Source organism: Glandiceps talaboti, chromosome 13 (assembly GCF_964340395.1).
Source record: "Glandiceps talaboti chromosome 13, keGlaTala1.1, whole genome shotgun sequence".
NCBI lineage: Eukaryota > Metazoa > Hemichordata > Enteropneusta > Spengelidae > Glandiceps > Glandiceps talaboti.
This window is the reverse complement of record NC_135561.1, coordinates 10,976,945-10,998,513: the sequence shown is the minus strand read 5'-3', so window position 1 is coordinate 10,998,513 and position 21,569 is coordinate 10,976,945. Positions and strand designations below refer to the sequence as shown.

Sequence of the window (21,569 nt, the reverse complement as noted above, 5' to 3'; positions counted from 1 at the left end):
GCCTTTCACATGAGTTGGTTCCGCTATGCATGTGAAGCACGTGGAGTGGAAGTTATGGTGTCGACCATGAAAGCAAATGTTTATTATTTTTGTGATGTACTTAGGCAGTAATATTCTGTTTTGGGAATTGAGAATTGAGGCCAGAGATTGCAACTGCAAGTTTGCAGACAGCAAGGAATAGCTATACTTTTTGTTTGCAAAGAACACTCAAACGCCAAAATTTGCAGAAAGTAACCAACATGTTTGGTATGGGAAGTCATGGTCCCTGTTCAATTTATTTGTGGTAAGTAGTGGCATGAAAATCAAATTTACCGAAACATCCATCAGCAACTTATTTTGTCAAAAAATACACAGGAATTATATAAACCATTTATGAGTGTTAGTAATGTTAATAATAGTGTTAATATTTGTTTGACAATGATGCAATATGCATGTTATATTCTTTCTATTCACTCCCCATGACAGTTTTATTTCTTTGACAAATGCAGACTTGCCTAGAAAGCATTTCCAGTCATATGTTTTCAGTTTCTTGAAGACTATATGTGGATATGGAGGAGATGATTAAAGTCTATTACATTTATATTCACTTTAGGTATAAATGTTGCCACAAACGGAAGTGCTACGCAAAGTACTTACTACCTAGATCCCACGAATGCAAACAGAGCTATCGATGGTGATACCAACCGTACTAGATATCTTGACGGGTCTTGCGCTCATTCCTTAAGGGAGCAGGAACCTTGGTGGAAAGTTGATCTTGGAAAGTCTTATGATATATACGAAGTCATTGTAACCAATCGTATGGACTGCTGTAGTAAGTAGACCACAGTGTGTCCATATTTACATTTTAGGTTGACTTAAAATAACCTTCTGGTATTAAAAACGAATCGGATTCAAAAGTACATTTATGTATTCTATTGTTCAGTATGAATTATTGATTTAGGAGAGTTGCATGCTACATAAGTTCATCCATTGCAACTAATCATTAGGCCCCTATGTTGTAGAAAGTAGTACAAAGTGATTCTCTGTGTTATGATCTAAGGGGCTGACTTCAGGCCTGCTCCAGTAATTCCGTGTATAAAATTATTTTTATGAAACCAACAATTTCAGAAGTTGACAGTTAAATGCTAAAATATCAGTTTTTACCTTCTGTAAGGAAGGTTATAATTTAGGGATGGAAGTCTCTGCGTGTGTGTCTGTCTCACTTTTCTCAAAAACAACTGATGCCATTCAAACGAATTTTGGTGCACATATTGTTTCGGGTAATGGCTAGAACTGATTAGGTTTTGGTAAACAGCCAAGATTATAATGTGTCATTTGCGTAATTAATGATTTTCAGTAATAAGGCTATATCTCAAGAATGCAAACTTCAAATTCAATGTAATTTATTACATACACAGAAAGTGCATGTGTCATGTAAAGTTCGAAAATAGAATTTGTAGTTATAATGAGTCATTTGCATAATTAATGATTTTCAGTAATTAGGTTATATCTTAAGAATGCACACTGCAAATTGAATCCAATTGGGTACATACTTCAAACATCATAAAGGACACATGTCCTGAAAAACTTGCTGATGTAGCTTGTAATTTTAATGGGTCATTTGCATAATTAATGATTTACAGTAATTAGGCTTTACATGAAGAGTGCAAGCTTCAAGTTCCATAATTTGGTACATTCATGATACCAGGATGCACATGTCTCATAAAGCTTACTGATGTAATGCTTAGTTTTGATGAGTCATTTGCATAATTAATGATTTTTACTACTTAGGCTAAATCTTAAGAATGCATTTTAATTTTGATATAATTTGGTACATGCATTGATGGTAGTAAAGTTCATCTATTATATAAAGTTTGATAGTGTAGCTTTTATTTGTAATGACTCGTTTGCATATTTAATGATTTTCACTAATTAGGCTAAATCTTCAAAATGCACATATCAAATTCAATATCATTTGCTACATACATCAACCATAACAAAGTGCAGGGCTTCCTAAAAGCTTTTTGATGTAACTTTTGGTTTTAATGACTCATTTGCATAAGTAATGATTTTCAGTAATTAGGCTATATCTTCAAAATGCATACTTCAAATTCAATATAATTTGGTATATACTTCAAACATGTAACTAATCACGACACATGTGTTCTGTTTTATTCCAACAACTATTGTGTGTAGGGACGAAAATCTATAGACTGCCCTTACGGAAGGCATTCAGTTTAAATCTGCTTAATGTACAGGTGAATGTGTCAAACTTCATATGGCTTAAACTTTTTAAGGTCTTTTTAGGGTTCACTGATCTAAAGTGTGGAAGGGGGAATACTGAGAACACATTGTTAAAAAAAACCAATGTATAACATATCAATAGCAGTCGTTTTATTTTGCCGTTATCTGCTAATACATTTAATGCTAGTCTGTATTAGTCTTTAATATACCAATTCAAGCACTTCTATGGGAATTCATACAAATATGTACACTTGCTATCTACAGGTGGTCGAATACTGAATGCTGAAGTGAGAGTAGGAGACAGTGAGAACATTGGTGAAAATACCCGTTGTGGGGAGCTGGTTGGTGAGGATAGAAAACGTGACGAAACCTTGACTTTTAGATGTGATGGACTTGTTAGCGGACGTAATGTCAGTATTCAAGTGGTGGGTCGAGAAGCGGTTCTAAATATATGTGAAGTGCAAGTCATGGCAATTGTATAAGTCCAGCCAAATTCTTCTTTTTTTTCAAACAGATAGGAAACCTATCTTGTCTTAGATATAGAATAGATACAGTAATTGTTATGTATGTACCAGAGATTACTTGCACTGATGCGCTCACATACCAGTGGTATTTTCACTGCAGTGCAATACCAAAAACGTGATTGTTCACTACACACAAAATCGTGAGATTGCACTGTATGATTTTTATGGAAATTTGCCGTTTCTGTGAAACATATGTTATAAAACAGAACCCCTACAGTTCCAGTGTGGGTACTCTGAGGTATTTGCACTCATGCTTGCATTATTTCTTGCTACACTCATGAAAGTATGGGCATAGAGAACACTGTAAGCACTCGTGCAAATACCCTGAGTATGCCACACTTGCACTTACATGTCATGGGGTTCTGTCATTAGTCTTATATAGTAGAATAGTTACTGAAATGTAACGTGATATGTATCTTTTTTCCTGATTTTGGTGGTATTTGGATAGCAATAACATTGGTCTTCAGTGCATTAGAAATCCATATGTGCAATTATTACTATTTTCTTATTAATGTTTTTTCTCGATTTATGTTGCTTTTTTCATCGAAATCCTCTCCAACTTCTTTTATTCTCGTCATGGTATAAGTTTCAGTCAGTAAATGTTGCCATATGGAGATGAAGGTATGTGGAGATATATGATGGTATGGTGCACTAGCTAATACAGTACAGGAATCTGAACAATTGACTACTAGGATTGCAGATCCCATGTACATGCCACTCCAATCCATCCCATATCTCACCTCTGGACAAATAGTCACATCGTTATTCTGCCTCACATATGTACAAATAATCACTCTGATACATCCTCACCCCTCAGCTAGGTATTATAGTCACTCCATTCCATCCCATATTGCCTCACCTCTGGAAAAATAGTCACTCCATTACAGCCATCTCACCTATGTACAAATAGTCACTCTGTTACATCCTCACCTCTCACCTAAGTACATGTAGTGAAACCATTTCATCTCCACCCCACACCTATGTACAACTTCAAAAGGACAATCAAGCAATTAACATGTGTTATACCATGCATGAGCCAAGTTGAACAAGAAATATGGAATATATATTCTGGTTGTGTTATGTTACGACAACATGCGCCTAGTTCATAACAACGTGTGTCTGCATCATAGGTTCTGCTGTGTTTGAAATATGAGTCAAAATGTTAAAAATTGCCATTACTTTCCACGATTTTTATTTGATATTATATTACTGGCAATGGTTTAATTATTTTATTCTCAATATTTTTCTTTATTCAACCAGAAAAATACATGTGACCTAAGATTTTGTCTCTACTCATCTAGCGACTTGTAGTGACAATAAAGCCTCTTAGGTCACTTGTATTTCCCTAAGTTGGCTGAACAGAAAAGAATATTGGGGACTAACATCTCTAATTACCATATCCTATATGTCACTGTCATAATATACGTTTCATAATTCCGCCTATAGGAGTCTAAAAGACTTGATATTATTATTGTGAGACATATATATATAGTCTAAAAAACCTCTAGAAAAAAACATATCCTATATGAGTTCTTTCAATGTACCATTACCATCATATCTGCCTATACGAGTCTAATAAAAGACTTATATATAGTAAGACTTACATAGCCAAGATAATCTCTATTAAATATAGTATCCTTTATGCTTTCTTTCAATGTATCATTACTGTATTAAATCTTCCAGAACTATTCTAAGGTCTGCATTTCAGTCAAGAATAACCCCTGATCAGGGTAAACATTATAAATTGTTGAACCACTGGTACGTGTTGACAATTCAAGTTAAAATAGGTTATCTCAATTGGGATAAATTTATCCTTAAATTACACCAATCTTGATCCATAGTTATTCCTGACTCCTGAAGGGGAATGGGCTCTGTCTGTCGTACGTCATTTCTCAGACTTTCAATATCTATTTTTTTTCAAACCTGGCACAAAGGTGACATGTCACATACTGGGGGTTTCCTGTTTTTGTTTTTGCACAATCATAATTTTGGTCCACCCGAATGAAGAAGAGACCGACATCCCTCCTCCCCTACCCCCATTGGAGATAGTGACCTGCCCCTAAATATTACTTAGACAGAAGGAAAAAAATATTAAAGATTTAAACATTTCTTAGGATAATTGATGTTCATATTACAATGCAGTGAATATTTGTCAGTGTTGAAATATATTCAATTATCAAAAATACACAATGCATCTCAAAATGAAGGTAATTATATTAAATGGAGTGTGTTATTAATCATACATTTTATGAACATTTTATAGGTTTTCTTTCCAGATTGAATTAAGTGTTTTATTATGTGTATTTTATGCATGATAGAGTTGTTCACGTGTTCATGCTGAGACAACACCCCAAAATGTTGTCATTGCCAAAAGACTTTTGAAGATGTATTTGAAGAGCACACAAATGTCTTCATTTTCTTTATTATGTGTATTGTCATTTTTCAATATGTTTAGGGGTCTTCATTTTGAATACATTTTGCTGCAATAAAGTGCCTGTAGTCAGACTTAGTTTTCAATTCCATTTATTTTTTGTGTGAACATTAATGGTATACATTTTACATCAACAGTGTGCCATACACTTCCAACTTACAGAGAGAAATATCATTGTTCAGTTCAACATTATCCCACCAAAGCAACCAATTATTTCATAGTCAAAAGTTTCATAGTCAAAATCTCTTGTTGAATCACTTTCAACATCCCATTGTATTGTATTGTTCCCCACATTGGGTATTTTCTTAATATTTCTACTTGATCTAACCAAAGAAACAAGATAGTTGATGTAGTGACCTGAAAGAGTCCTAGCACAATAAATGACATTGATTTCAAAACAGAAAGTACAACACAGAAAAAAGAAGTCTTCACAGAAGACACACTCCAAATTAAAACTGCTTTACCTGTATGTAACTAAATGGTGACATGAAAGAAATTAGTGGCAACAAGTAAATACTAAAATGTCTGTGATATGCAGAATATGGCTGGATTTAAATAATTGACCCAGAAGTTCGAAGTCAAAATTCAAAAAAAAAATGGCCACCCATAAATGCTATACACTGTCTGTGATATGTAAGAAATAGTTTAATTGTGGTAATTAATTGACCCTGAAGGTGATGTTTGAAGTCAAAGGTCAGTGTTACAAGAAAGCTCAGATGTAATTAATGGGATTAGACACTTGAATGGAGTCTCTATGTATTGAAGTTTTTGAGTTATGCAGTAATATAATGTCATTTGTTACTCCTAATATGACTGCCATTCAGTATAAAATTAACATGAGCACCAACAGTAATCCTTGTGCGCGTATATCTTTTCTTCAATATTAACTGTAAAATGATTTAAAAATTAACTGCAAATAAATACTACAAAGTATTTATACGCAAAAAATTGCTTGATTTTGACAGTTGTTCCTAAAGGTCAAGGTCATAGGCTTAAAAGACAACTTGCAACTGATATATGGTGGTAGACACTTGAACGGAGTCTCTAGGTATTACAGTTTTTGAGTTTTTCCGTAGACAAGTTATTTTTAACTACAAATATTGCCGTCACTCAGACAAATTTGCATATGTCACGAAACAAAGTGATGTGTGGGTATGTCCAATGTGACATGTCACCTTTGTGCCAGGTTTGAAAGAAATCAGATATTGAAAGTCGGAGAAATGATGAAATATCAAGAAAATACCCAATGTGGGGAACACTACAATGGGATGTTGAAAGTGATTCAACAAGAGATTTTGACTATGAAACTTTTGACTATGAAATAATTGGTTGTTTTGGTGGGATAATGTTGAACTGAACAATGATATTTCTCTCTGTAAGTTTGCCAGTATTAAATATGCATTCATGTTCATATTCCATCCCATTCGTGATATCATGAGTGATGGCAAAATAAATATTATTGATCCATAATTATAGCGTAACCTTTGCTTTATGAAATTACCTAATAATTATTAATTGTGCAAATTGCTAAGCAAAGTTAAAATATACATAAACGACTTCCACCTGAGATTTATTCTCATCAATGTAGTTATTAGTCCCCACCGGACGAAGTCCGGGAGGTACTTATAGATTGAGCTCTGTCCATCCGTCCATGCATGCGTTTTCTAGTCATTTCTCGGAAATGACTGATTGAGAGAAATTTGCAACAAGGTTCAATATCAAATGCAAATAGTAAGTGAAATATAGGCTTGTTACATTGTTATATATGTAAAAAAAATTAGTGCAATTCATGTAACCAAAGAAAACGTGTTGATAAAGCACGACTCTTTAAAATCTGGTAAAACATTGATGAAATCCTCTTTGGAAGTAGTATTCAGCAAAGGTGGATTCTTACTGTACTTTAGCTGGTATGAAATACAGATCCTTTTATCATAGTGCGATCATCTGATGATCCCATAATGCGTGAAACTCCGAGTTACAACCAAGAAAGAGTTCCAGAACCACCAAAACTATATATATATATATATATATATATATATATATATATATATATATATATATATATATATATATATATATATATATATATATATATATATATATATGTATATATGAGTTCAAATCAAATCAATAGTATTATTCTCTCATAGGATATCAAGGCAAGATATACAGTAGGTCGTCACCTGACTGTATATCTATATGTATATACATACAATGTATATATGTTCAGTACAAGTTTGTTTAATTAACGGGACTAATGATCCTTTCGGCTTCTATGTATCCTTCTGTTAATTCATGTACTTATCATAATCTAAAATGATTCACATATATTGATGATATAAACAGAGTCCGGCAGTATATTCCATTGGTCATTGAATGTTGGTGAAGAGATGTGCTGTCCAGTTTAGCATATTGTTTGTACAGTTTATGATGATGGCCCTAATTGACTGTTGTTGTTGTCCTGGTGATTGGAAATTTAAATTACACTGATCAATGTTGTTGACAATATATAAGCATGTGTATAAGTATGCATAGGTGTTTGTGTGTTGTTATTGAGTCATTATTATAATGTGATTACTTTACATTATATAACTGATTTACTTGGCCTGGTTAAAATAAAATACAAGACCACACACTATTAAAGCATTGTACATGTGCACCAATCGGTGAGGGATAAGATTAATGTATCTAATATTATGTCGGAAGCATAAGTTGAAGGTCCTCTATATACTAGTACCCTTCGAAGAATTGTCAATACATAGTCAGTTTAGATGACTTTTCCCATAATTCTTTGGTCAATCATAACATGTCTCGTTGAAAAGATGCCATCCTAAAAGTGAAATGTTCTTGATTAGCTAATCCTCCCGGCATCTGGTTGAAAAGTTTGCCAGCATTAAATATGCGTACATGTTCATATTCCATCCCATTCGTGCTATCTTGAGTGACGACAAAGCAATATTGTCCATCCATGATCCATCTTCATAGCTTAACCTTTGAAGTGAGTGTGATTGGTTATCATGGAGATTGGTCCATCTCGATTGGCCTAAAGACACTGTCTGCGATGCTAGGTGCATTCTTCCTTAAATCGTCACGGATTAGTTCCATACTCAGGCCTTTTTCAATTATACTTCTTTCACTACCTTCTGGAATGAAGTATCCGAGTGTATGGATGATGACAAGCCGTCTCTGGTCGTCAAATCCAGGACTTCCAGACGCACCTTTCAAAAACGACGATTGATAGGGTATTCCATCTGGACCTGTTATCTCATGCAAGAGGTTGTTTTTATATTGCGCAATATCCGTCATTCCAAAGAGACCATGATAACCCTTCAGTGCCTTCTGAATCTCTGTATCTACTTCATCACGACTGGTAATAATACAACGACTGTCCATTCGTTTTGGCCCCCCACCAGGATGGCGTATCAAGGATATAAATGTATGTATGTATGTATGTATGTATGTATGTATGTTATTTATTTGTTTGTTTGTTTGTTCCTGTATGTGATTTATACTAGTCATGTCTTCTCTATTTTTTCTTAGCAGTGTGTGTATTTTCATTTTCTATTAGTGCTGCTCTTAACTTGCAATATGGATGAGTATTGGATATTTATTTTGGATTTTTAATTAATAAAACAATTTTATCGTGGCTTCCTACTTGAGAAATCAATGTGAAACAAGATATGACAAGTAAAACAATAAATTGCAAAAGATTAATAAATGCGCAAAATCTTTGTTATTGTACGTACAGTAACAAACTTTTAAATAATAACACATACTATACCTTAGCTTTCTGCAATGTATTGAGTTACAAACAATTGACTTTGTCAATGTTGTTTCACATTGATTTCTCAGCCATGATAAAATTGTTTTATAAATTAAAAATCCAAAATAAATATCCAATCCTCATAAATATGGCCACTTTAATGAGCCCCTGACACAAAACGGATGCAATTAATATATAAATAAACAAACAAACAGACAGACAGACAGACAGACAGACAGACAGACAGACAGACAGACAGACAGACAGACAGACAGACAGACAGACAAATAAATAAATAAATAAATAATATCTCAGTCCGAGGTACACCATCGGAAATATTCATGATTGTTTCTCATAATTCTTTCTCCTGAATTTCTATATTAATTCATTTATACGTTCGGTTAGCTAATCAGAGAATGTCTGTAATTACGATCCAGTGGAAGTAGTAGATTGAGTAACACATGGTAACGCGCAAGCTTGTTCGGTTTCATACATTGTTATTCTTTACATGTAATTTTACAAATCGATGGCCCAGAACAATAACCCCCAAGTTCAAAAAGCTGGACACCCCAAAAACACTATCCTTTCTTCGCCATTATCTAAATGAAAATATTCTGATCTTATAATTACCAAGGTATGAGTATCACTCACAGTTTACCTCTAATTTTCAAACCGAATCATACAATCGTATACGTGATTCAATCAAACTTCCAAACACCCCCCCCCCCCCCCCGTTTGTACCGGAATTTTCGTATCCTCTCCCCGTTTTCTCGTCAAGTGCCCCTGTCGTAATTCTGTTCGTTCCCAAAAATAAATGTCCTCGGTCCCAAAACGTTATAAATAGCTTATTTTGAAGGGTTAATTCGGAAAAGAACCGACGACATCGCCACATCGTGTCGCCACATTCTCTTGATCCACAAACAGCGCCACCAATCGTCGTTTTCAGGAAAATATGGATAGAGGGCGCTGTCGTTACGTCATGTGTATACGTACGTGCAGACGATAAAAATGTTGTCGGCTTCTGTAAATATTGGTGATTTTGACTTCAGTGAGCTTTTTGGGGACGATTTTGAAGAAGACGAACGACGAGAAAATGAAACTGAACTCTCCAAAGTCGAGGATGTTATCATCGAATCAAAAAGCCAAGCTACAGAAAAGACAGAAGAGCAATCATTTATGTACCAATGTCCGATTTGTAACAAATGGCTGAATTCATCGGCTGGATTCAAATGGCATGTAGACAATCACAAAATACCTAAGAATTTGGAAGGTGAGTGTTACTTAAAAATCTCTGGTCTTGGTTGTTATATTAGTTTCCATTACAATGTTGTTCTTGCTTTAGGAACGAGAACTTAAGTTCTATCTACGATCAGTATTTGAATTGTGACTATATATCCTCCACTGCTCCAGAAAGAGCACATGCACACACTGAGTGTGACGAGCACTTGACGCTGGACAGTGAAGATACTGAATATTTTGTCAGTTATTACTTTAAAGTTGAATGGGTGACGTCTGATAAGTTATTATGCTGAACATTCTTGATCAGTCAACATAACTTACTACAGTTTCTGGTGAGTAGAAATTCCCCTTTCACCCCATATATTGTAAATTTACAAATACAACTGTGACATCGATAAATAACAACAGTAGACAAAATGCACGCGCGCGCGCCCTTGTTTGGAAGCAGCTGACCAATCAGAAACAAACCTTTTGTTGGTGACGTCAGGTGAAATTCCCTCGTAGTTGACCTATTCGCTCTGCAGGCATAGTACCGTCGACCCCCAAACAGTCGTCAATTATACTACGATTTTACCGGTTTGGTCGGTAAAATATAGCTAGGAAAAGATTTTTATTTGATAGAAGAATAAAGGGCGGTTACATCGCCACTGGAAATAGTAAGCTATTTGTATGTATTGAGCCTTGAGGAATTATTTCATTGCTAAATGGCAGAAGACGGAGTTTCACTCTCTAAATTCTATATTTAATTTCAATACAGAGTAGTGGATATTTGATGAAATTTAGAATTCTTAAATTCGATGTGGAATGACTGAGTTTCCACTGGCTTTTGAAAATTCTTATAAATTTACTAAATTGGTCCAAAAAGTTGTTGTAAATTTCAGAAATCATTAGTAAACTTTGAGTTCATGGAAAATGTCAAATGTAGACGACTTTGCATACATGTAACAGTTAGTGGACTGTTTCAGCCAATTTGCTTCAAAAGTACTGCACAATGGATATTTGAAAGATTCAATTCCCTAAATATTGATTTGATCCTCTGGACCTTGCAGAGTACTATTGGGCAGAAAGATTAACACCATCATTCATTTTACAAACACACATCATCTCATACATGTCACAATGTCCCATCATTACAATATTTTACTTATATACATATTGGTGAAAAAACCGTGACTTTTCATATTATCCATGATAGTCAATATACAAATGCAGGCATTCATTTTTTAAGCAGTCTTTGTCCATTGAAACTAAGATTTTTTGAACAATATAGGAATTGCGTACTTTTGTTGTTATTTGTACGTACATTCTGACTTTATATAATAGTCAGAAGATTCTACAAGTGTATAATACTAAAGATTCATATTACTGTTCACATATAATCCATGCTAAAAAACGATCATCATAAAATGAACATTGAAATGTATTTATGCATACTCTGATCCTAGGACTAAATCATCATTCTGTAGCAATGTCAGTAAAGTACAGTGAAATGTCATTGAGTGTCACTCATTGTTGGAAAGTGAAAGTGATGTACAAATGATGCAGTGACGCCATGTCTTGTATATTAATATTTATTATGAATAAGATTGGATGGACAGAGTTTGAGGGGTACCAGGGTACAGAGGGGCAGAATGAAACTCTGTCAACTCTAAAAGTTACTAAATGATTCTAACTGCAAGTTTAATTCCAGTGATTTTGCAAGTGGTAAATACATGGTTATGGCGTGAATAGTATCAAGTAATGTACAGTTCTTGTAATATTGGAACATATGCAACCAATAGAACTATTACAATTATGAACAAGACAATCTTGTACAGTAACCTATGATTGTTCGATGAATGTAGCAATGTTGATGATTGTCTCAATCTGTCAAATTTCATGATCTTTTCTTCCTATTTACTGTTAGTGTTTTTGTCTCAGGGAGGTCAGTTGGTGTATTCAACTTCTCATTTTGCTGTTGTTCCTTACAAAACCCGAAACAGATTGACAGTAATGTCTACTTGCTGTTAGCAGCCATGATTAAGCCCAACATGTAATATTCTAACCATACTTTTGTATGGATGCCTGCCATTGGCCAAAAACTTTCCCAATATGTCAGTTATTGACCAATCAGGACACTCGTTGGAAATGAATTCACTCACAGCTTAGTTCAGCAAAAGTAGTTGAGTTAGGCAAAGGTTGGCTTGCTCTGTTAGGCATTTTTCATGAAAAGGTGGACTCCCTAGCTGGAAGTATTCTGTTGTAAATTTTCTGAAGTACATTTGGAAATAAAATTATAAATCTCCCCAAACCTCCGATAATTTACGAAAAAACGAGCGACAGCAGAAATGCAGTAAAATGAGATGTTTCAAATTTAACATTTCCTGAAAAATAAAAATTTGATGTGCCACTGATGTACGACAACCTATTGTGATGCACCAAAATGTGTTATTCCACAATCCAACCATACATGATGACTCGTGATGAAACCCAGTTTTTATCATTTTGTTCCTTATTTATAAACGGTACATTAGACATACAAAAGTAATTTGCATAAAGACTGGGTGCACTAGTGATTGTTCTATAAGTGGCTAGATATATTATTTTGACTGTTTTAGTTGGTGCAATATTGTTATTGTATTTTGATATGAGCTAAGCTAACTGTATCATCAAATTAAAAGGCTTTATAATGACCGCCTCTGTGTATGTGTATGCATATAATTTATCTATGCATCATGTTACAATAATTTTCTTTTAACATATTTTTCAGGCATCCAACAGAATTTACAAAATTCCAATTTGATGGGAGCTGGCAAAGATTCTGTACATGTAAGTCATTTGATGCATTCGTTCCACGATGAAGTGGTTTAGTATTTTCATAGAGAATTTTATTTGTTGCATTTCTGTCTTAGTAATTTATATTATGAATACTAGAGCAGCAATCCTGGTTTTCGGGGGTAGAGTACGAGAGTAGGAATTTTTTTCTCGTAGTAGGAATTTTTTTAATTTCTAGATCCCAGTAGATGACTGGAGATGCTTTTTGGACATAACATATGTAGTAAATCTGATTTGAAATTACTATAAAATATTGATTCCTACAATTTCACCACACACACATTCATACAAATAGATGCACACACACACACACACACACATAATATATATATTACTAGTACATACAAACAAATAAATAATAAGATACTCAATCATCATAAATAAATATATATACACACTGCCCCCCTCCCTCCCCATTAAAAATTAAAATGAATGTGTAGAACACAAGTGTCTTCTTTTGTCATTTTTAAAGATTTATTTCAAGAAAATTAAAGTAAATATATAATATAACAATCAATGCAGTTTTTGTACAGTCATAGGTATACATTCTCTTACAAGTTTCACATGCTCTAATCTGACCAGTCATTTGTTTACTGTAAATACTAGTCTATATTCTTTGCATATCACAGGTAGTGTTTCACTCATCTCACTTGTGTGATTGTTTTTGTGTCCTTGTACCATGTTTTGACTACATTATTTTGAGTACAAATGTCATTGTTTTTGTGTCCTTGTACCATGTTATTTTACTACAATTTTGAGTACAACTATTACTGGTCCTTTCCACACACATCGTCCTCATCACAATCTGGTTCATCATAGCAAATTAAGTTCCTAAGCTCATGAAAACGAACACTAAGCTCATCAGCAAGTTCTGATATATCACCGATTGTAGTTTCATGAATGTCCTGGCGTGCAGGTCCAAACACATGACCTCTTGGTTTGTTTCGCCATGCTGTTACGGCATCAGTGATTACGTCGTCATTAGCCTTATGCAAATCAATTGTCATAATTGCCTGTAGCAAGTCTCCCTTCATTCGATTGCGTAGTCATGACTTAATTCTCTTCAAACACGATGCTCCGCGTTCTGGCCACGCATTAGACATAGGAACAAGTAGAGCAAGTTCAGCTAGTTTACACAAGTTGGGGTATTCATCTTCGATCGCATTTCTCTGTTTCATGATAACTTGGCAAACATCGCCAGCTGTACTCAAAGTCGACATCGGTGGGGAGTCAAATTTGTACCGAAAATTACACCACTCATCTTGAGTCTTCTCTTCGTCTATAGCAAACTGTTGGCAGAGAAGGGAAATATCATCCTTCCCATACTGTTTGTCGTCAACACCGGGAAAACGACACGGGTCGAATAATTCAAATGCCTCAAGTAACGGCATCAAAGAAAGACGAGCTTCTAAATTACTACATAGCTCAGTGAGCAGTTTGTCGTAAAATATATCTAATCCCTCCTCGTTCTTGTGGGTAAACTGAACTTGTCCGTCGCTAAATCTTCCACCCTCAAACTCTGCTCGCAGTTGATTCAAAGGCTCGCGGGTTCGTTTGAGTTCACTTAATTTATCAATAGCCGTGCGGGTGTAAGGTTTCACTTCACTGAAAATCAGTATGTCTTTCTGCCAAAGTCGAGCGAGTCTTCCTATTATCGGAAGTACAGTCTGCAGAATGTAAACTATACCGATGAACATATACTGACGGCAAAATGAGTATAGTCCTGCTGCAGTAGCGTCCCGTATTCTTGCTTCTTCAGTGAAATAGTACAAAGTCTGTAACAGTACTTCGTATCCGTGGTAGATTGCATCATTGGCACGTTCATGTGACGTCCAGCGCATTGCGGCAGGTCGGACAAACTTCTTACGCTTGCCATCAGACAGCATTGATTCATACTGAGTGGATATGAGTTCTAATTTCCTCGTCTTTTCTGGTGAATACTCAAACAATTTATTTATTTGCTGGAGAGTACCCTCATAGCGTTTGAGCCATTTCAACGACTTCACCGTGTCTCCTATGGAAAGAGCGAACCTGTGATTAATGCACCATATGCCAACGACATGTGCATTTTGTTTACGAAGTTGGGCGACGAATCCCGACTACCGGCCAGTCATATTTGCTGCACCGTCTGATCCAACAAATTTTATTTGACTGAGACCAATGTTGTCTCGTTGCAATCTCGTTTGAACCAAATCAGCCAAATTTGCACCGGTAGCACTCTCTGTCAAATGTTCGACGCCGTAGAACTGTGTTTTGACATCACCCTCGTGTAGATATCTCAAGTACATAATGACTTGTTGATAAACTGTCACGTCTGTCGCTTCATCCAATAACAACGCAACGTCATGTGAACCGATTCGTTCAATCAGTTTTGAACTCAAAACATCTCCAATAATTATTACCATTTCTCTCACTGACGTGAAATTAGTATGGCCGAAATCGTGTAGGTGTAATGGGTCGTCCCCTATACTTGATATAAGTCCTACCAACGACGAATATTTATTAACAGCCACATCTTCCCTCGCGATCCAACAAGCGGCCTTGAAGGCGGCGATGACAACTTCGTGTTCAACACTTTTGCGTTTTTGAATTTCTTGCTCAAACTGTGAATATCGTTGTAAACACTCCTTTTCTTTCGCCAATAAATGCATTTCAGATGTTCCATGACTGCTAACTACATTACGTCGGTATCGAACGCTACACTCTCTGCTCCACACATACGACCCCTGTTGAGATGTATCGTGTTTACGACACAGGTAACAGTACATCCCGGTAGTGTCATCATATCTAAGCCAGAATAGATCGACCGATTCATCGTAACAAAGCGTCTTGTCGACAAGCCATCCATTTTGAAAACAGTGCACTTGTTTCCGTTTCTTTTGAATCGGTTCACCATCAGAGTCGTCGCCAATCGTAGGAGTACCAGGGGTAGTTTGTCCATCATTTTGACACGAGGCACCGACGTCGGCATCGTGATCTTCTGTTCTCGACACTGTAGTTGGTGGGGTATCATTACCAGAAAATTCACCCTTTTAGAAAAAACCTTGGATCGATTTTTGCCCTTTTCCATCGATTGGTCTTAGCTTTTTCATATATGAACGTGGCATATTTGTTGAAGTGACCAGCGGTCTCACAGTCGTCTTACTTCGATGTCATTTTCTCCCGCCACATCTCTGCATCTGACACAATGTTTAGGAGGGAGTTTATGCTAGCTATCACGTAAAATTGCAATTCAATGGCAACAAAATTGCAACATTGTCGTTGCGTCAAAGTGAATGTTGACAAAGTATGCATTCTTTATTACAACTACAGTTTGAAAATTGAGTGGCCAGCTGACTTGTGTCTAGTGATATAATCAAAGCATCCACCTCATTTTGACATACCAAGCAGAGAATTTCCCTTATTATCTATGCCCAGGGGAACTCCGGTAAAATGGTTGGGGAACCCCGGTAACATTTACCGGCTTACCGGCCTTAAATAAAACATTGTGAAAATGTATACAGGTAGAATGAATTGTATTTAGTTCAATAACTGTGAACTTTTGTATGTAGTTAAGAGAAGTATTATTCCAGGAAATGATGATGATGATGATGATGACGACGACGACGACAACGACGACTACAGCAACGACAATGACTTGAAACAAAATTGTAAACCTAACAGTAATTAAATCACATTTACATCTCTCAAGGACACAAGCTTCTGGACTTCAGATCTTGAGCCTGATATTAAATCCATAACAACTGAACAAACAAGCCATGCAAAAAGAAGAATATGTGGGCGGTACCAATTAGTGGCCATCATTTCCACCACCATAGTTCTCGCAGCAGTACTAACAGGCATTTTGATTCACTTTCTATTCTGTAAGTTCACAAATTTTATTTTGTGTGATAGATCAGTTCATCTCTTCAAAGCATGTACAAATGTAATTTTTGCCAGTCTAATGAATTTTTTTTCCGCTCAGTTTATATACCGGTCCATAAATAATTGTGTATAAATACGAATCATGTGAACTTACATCAACCTGTATAATTTTACTCAAGTTGACATTAATTTCGAATGACTGACATGCTGATTAAAGGGGAAGATTACTCCAGGAAATTGAGGCATTTATGGGTTAGCAGAATCATTTCATGATCACCTACATTATTTCTGATTTCAGAGAAATCATACGTTCACCTAAAACATGAAGTTGAAATCTTTGCACACTGAATATTCATGACTCCAAAGTGCCAATTTCCCTCAGTGTAAAGCATGAATGTTCAGTGTGCAACCATGAATACATTATTTCTGCTGACTGCCATGATGCAATGGCCCACAGCAAAGACACATTAGAAAAACTTCTTGTTTTTCTGAAACCGAAAGTAATTGTAAGTGATGGTATCATGACATGACTCTCCAGAACCCATAGTTAATAAAAACGTGTATAGTACGCAGAAGTCACGGTAGCTTTTTTTCTGATGCGTCCCTGGGACGCATTCCTGCCAAAATTAGCATCAAAATCATATTACGGTGCGTCTTTTCCAAATTTGCATGCACACGGTCACTACATGTCTTTCAGATGTACACTAAATATGTTATAAATGTAAATACATGTACATGAACACATCAGTGTCATTCTCCTGCACACCGTATACAAGTACATAGTTTGCACTTCCAAAAAGAAAACATTTATATGCAAGAATACGCTATACAGTGGTTTAACTTCATCTTTCTAGACTTTCGATTTTCTATGGTAATCACTCTCTAAAAATATGTGCTCCGAGAATGAACTCCGGATAAATATATATCGGAATGGGAGAAGACGTGTCGAAACCCTGTAGTGTATAAATCCAGAGCTAATGTTAGGACGATTCTTGGAGTCGGACTATACGGAGTACATAAAACTACACTATGGTACAAAACCGCAATGCATAAACTAAGTTCCATGATATGAATGATGAAGTATGAACGACAGTGTGAACTTCAATTTGACAGAGACACAGTTGTAAAAGTTTGATATAAATTTTGTGTCGCTACGTTGTAATCGTTTATTCTTGAACGACGCCTTACGGGTGCCATGTTCACTGTAAATTCACGTAATGTGCTCGATCCCGTAACGAAGCTCAAAATAAGTTTCAGTTTTAGTGAGAAAGAAAATGGTGACGTGGCAGTATGAATTTATCCACGTGAGGTTTTCAGCATAGACTACTGTCCACCGATGTGGTCTATTTAATCATCGCTTCACCCATGAGGGAAGATGCTTCACAGTAGTGTAAGGCCGTGCTATCGATGGAAACTCTGCCAAACCACATCTGTTAATAAGTAACCAATCATGTGGATAAGTATTTATAATATCATATAGTTTCTAAACTACCCAAGACGTGCTCGGCACGGCAGGAAATGGTCATGGGGACATGAAACTGTTGGAACGTTTTGTATATGATGGGTCATATTCAAATTTCACAGGTCACACTGCACATGTAAATTTAGACGGTAGTTACAATCAGAACTGACTAATTCCACGATGTCCGGTTCTACAACTTCGAAGCAAAGATGATAACCGTACGTTTGCCAACAGTAAGCCCCATGGTTGTCCCCTGTTTATGACGCGTCCCCAGTGACGCATTCATCCAAAAAAATGCATCCCAAGTGTCAAATAGTGCATCAAATACGCACAAATAACGCTTTAACGCAACCTCTGGTAAGTGGCATTACCCTTTAACTTGAAAGAGTATCATCTGTGGATAGTAATTTTCTGTTAAATTTACCACCACCATAAGAGATAGGTGAAACACCAAATTTTGGTGAGTCACAACAAAGTATTGTGCATCAGTGGCTCGTCATTTGGCTTAGAGGACACACTGACACACTGTAAAATACATACATGATTATATATCTTGATTATATGGCTCTAAGAATGTAAGTGTTGTGTTCATCAGTTCAATGATGTATTTATATGTACTGCAGTAATACAATACGGTATGCAAAAAGCACTATGTTATGGTAAAGCGTGGTATTAAGTTACAACACAATAATGTAGGACTGTATGTTACAGTACGTACTGTATAGCCAAGAACACGAACAGTAGCAAAAGTACAGCACAGAAAATAACAGTATAAATTAGTAGTACAGTGACACAGTAAACATATAGATGTATCTACACTGCAAAGAACAGTACAGAAAAATATGACAGGCCTTTTGTATACCATTTAAACTTTTGTTTTTATTATTTCTCTTTCCCAGCTGATTAAAAATCAAGTTCCTGGTATGTAAGGGACTTTGTTTACAAGTAATATGTTACAATTATTTTCTATTTTAATGATGTAATCATAACTACCCAAGGTTAATTTGGGAGAAACAGAGAAGAATAAGATTGTTTTGACATATTTTGAACACTGCAGAACCAGTGACTGATAAAAAAATGATAAAAGACTGAATGACCAGGAAGTGAGTCCTGAAATGCTAAAAAATTCACTATTAATATCTCAGTTAAATTAATATGATACCTAGATACTGGATTGGATTCCGTGTCTCCACCCATATCATTAAATATGATGTTTCTGTAATGTATTTACTTGCATTCTTGAGGCTACAGTGTAACAAGTACATGTATATGTATACAATTATGCATTTTGATTAATTTTCAAAGTTATTTTTGTGCAATTGGTAAATGTTTGTAATTTTTCATTACCTTTGTGAACTATTTGTGTCAAACCAAATCAAATTAAGTCAAATCAAATCAAATCATATCAAATTCAGAGAACAAATTACAAGTAGTATATTTGTCAAAGAATGACCAGGCTATCATATTATCTCTCAATTTTGTAGAATCTTAATGTTTTATATGTGATACACATGGATTATTGCCAATGAATTAAAATATCAACTCCTAGCATACATTAGTTTCTGAAAAAATGCCATGCAATTAGACATATATGCAAAAATCATTGCAAAAATACTTCAGTGACATAATGACATCACCGTGTTCTGTATCATTTGCATTGCAGTGTCCAGCCAGCGAGAAACAACAGATATTTCTGAAAAGAATGATTCTACTACTATAGCAGAATTATCTTCTGTGTCAACCGTGTCCAGCCAGCGAGAAACAACAGATATTTCTGCTACTACTACAGCAGAATTATCTTCTGTGTCAACCGTGTCCAGCCAGCGAGAAACAACAGATATTTCTGCTACTACTACAGCAGAATTATCTTCTGTGTCAACCGTGTCCAGCCAGCGAGAAACAACAGATATTTCTGAAAAGAATGATTCTACTACTATAGTAGAATTATCTTCTGTGTCAACCGTGTCCAGCCAGCGAGAAACAACATATATTTCTGCTACTACTACAGCAGAATTATCTACTGTACAAACTACAATCCAAATGACAACATATTTTTCAGGTAAGAAAGTTAGTTGGAAATCGTGGGTTTTGCTTTTATATATCTAGTTGTTTTGTTGTTGAATGTTTCTTTTACTCTGCTGACTAAAATTAATATTGTTGACAAGTGTTGTTACAAGTATTTTCCGTTTGAATGAAGATTGGTGAACAATGCAACCTTTAAGAGAATTTATGAAGATTAAGAGCGTTTTCAAACAGTATTAGTGACCCTATTCATTATGTAACATTTAATATTTTGTATACTTCTCACTTGAAGTTTGTATTTCTTGCCACACCTAATTTTCACTACATTCTTTTACAAAACTGCCATTCAAGCAACCTGCCAAAGCTTAATTGATGTTAAAAAGAAAACTAATGGTGACAAATTTGATTGTTTTGACTTTTGATTTTTGAGCACTGCAGAACATTGTTGAAAGGAATGACCAGGAAGTACATAAGCCTTCAATGTGGTTTGGAATGCAAAATATTTATACAAATTTCTCTATAATTGTGATACCTAGAGTTGGATGCATTGTCCACATTCATGCCATCAGATATGATGTGTCTGCCACTTACCGATTGCCATATATAGAGTTTGGAGGCAAACAAGTATTCAGGCAACTCCAAACTTTTAGTATGCCTATGGAAATCATAAATTTGGAATTTGACTGATAAATTAATCTTCTTTCTACCTGGGAAGTATTTGTTTATAAACCAAAAAAACTACAAGTTGGCAAAAACAACAGAATTAAGTGGTATGGGTGGCCTGCCCGTACCAAACATGACGGCTAATTTAGCCTTCGGAAGACATTCCAAATGTGAACAAGAAGGTGAACTTATTCTCGCACACGCCTATAGTAATCAATCAAACAATTCAATCAAACAATTCATATAGCGCCTGAATCCATTACTCAGAATGTTCAAAGACACTTTACAGGACACTAAAAAGAGTTCTTATCAAAATGCTCTCATAAAAAGATGAGTCTTAATGTCTTTCCTGAACTTGTCCAGAGTTGGCGATTGACGCAGAGCAGCCGGAAGACTGTTCCATAATTGCGGGGCAGCACGTGAAAAAGCATGTTCACCATAGGATTTAAGTTTGCAGGGTGGGATGTGTAATAGACCTTTGTTGTTGGAGCGAAGTACACGTGGAGCATGCTTATATAAACTGATCAGATCCGATATGTAACTAGGTGCAGCATTGTTGAGAGC

At 35.6% G+C, this 21,569-nt stretch overlaps 2 protein-coding genes across 2 annotated transcripts; one reads left to right on the top strand and one right to left on the bottom strand.

Moving 5' to 3' along the window:
- Positions 1–239: 239 nt before the first annotated feature.
- On the top strand, positions 240–2,705 carry LOC144444232 (pentraxin fusion protein-like). Its single transcript, XM_078133646.1, has 3 exons — positions 240–246; positions 593–811; positions 2,488–2,705. The coding sequence occupies exons 1-3, from the start codon at positions 240–242 to the stop codon at positions 2,703–2,705; spliced, it is 444 nt and encodes a 147-aa protein (XP_077989772.1).
- An 11,335-nt stretch (positions 2,706–14,040) lies between these two features.
- LOC144444231 (zinc finger protein 862-like) lies at positions 14,041–16,837 on the bottom strand. Its single transcript, XM_078133645.1, has 3 exons — positions 16,676–16,837; positions 15,098–16,023; positions 14,041–15,025 (listed from the first exon to the last, which is right to left on the bottom strand). The coding sequence occupies exons 1-3, from the start codon at positions 16,835–16,837 to the stop codon at positions 14,041–14,043; spliced, it is 2,073 nt and encodes a 690-aa protein (XP_077989771.1).
- Between the last annotated feature and the right edge of the window lie 4,732 nt (positions 16,838–21,569).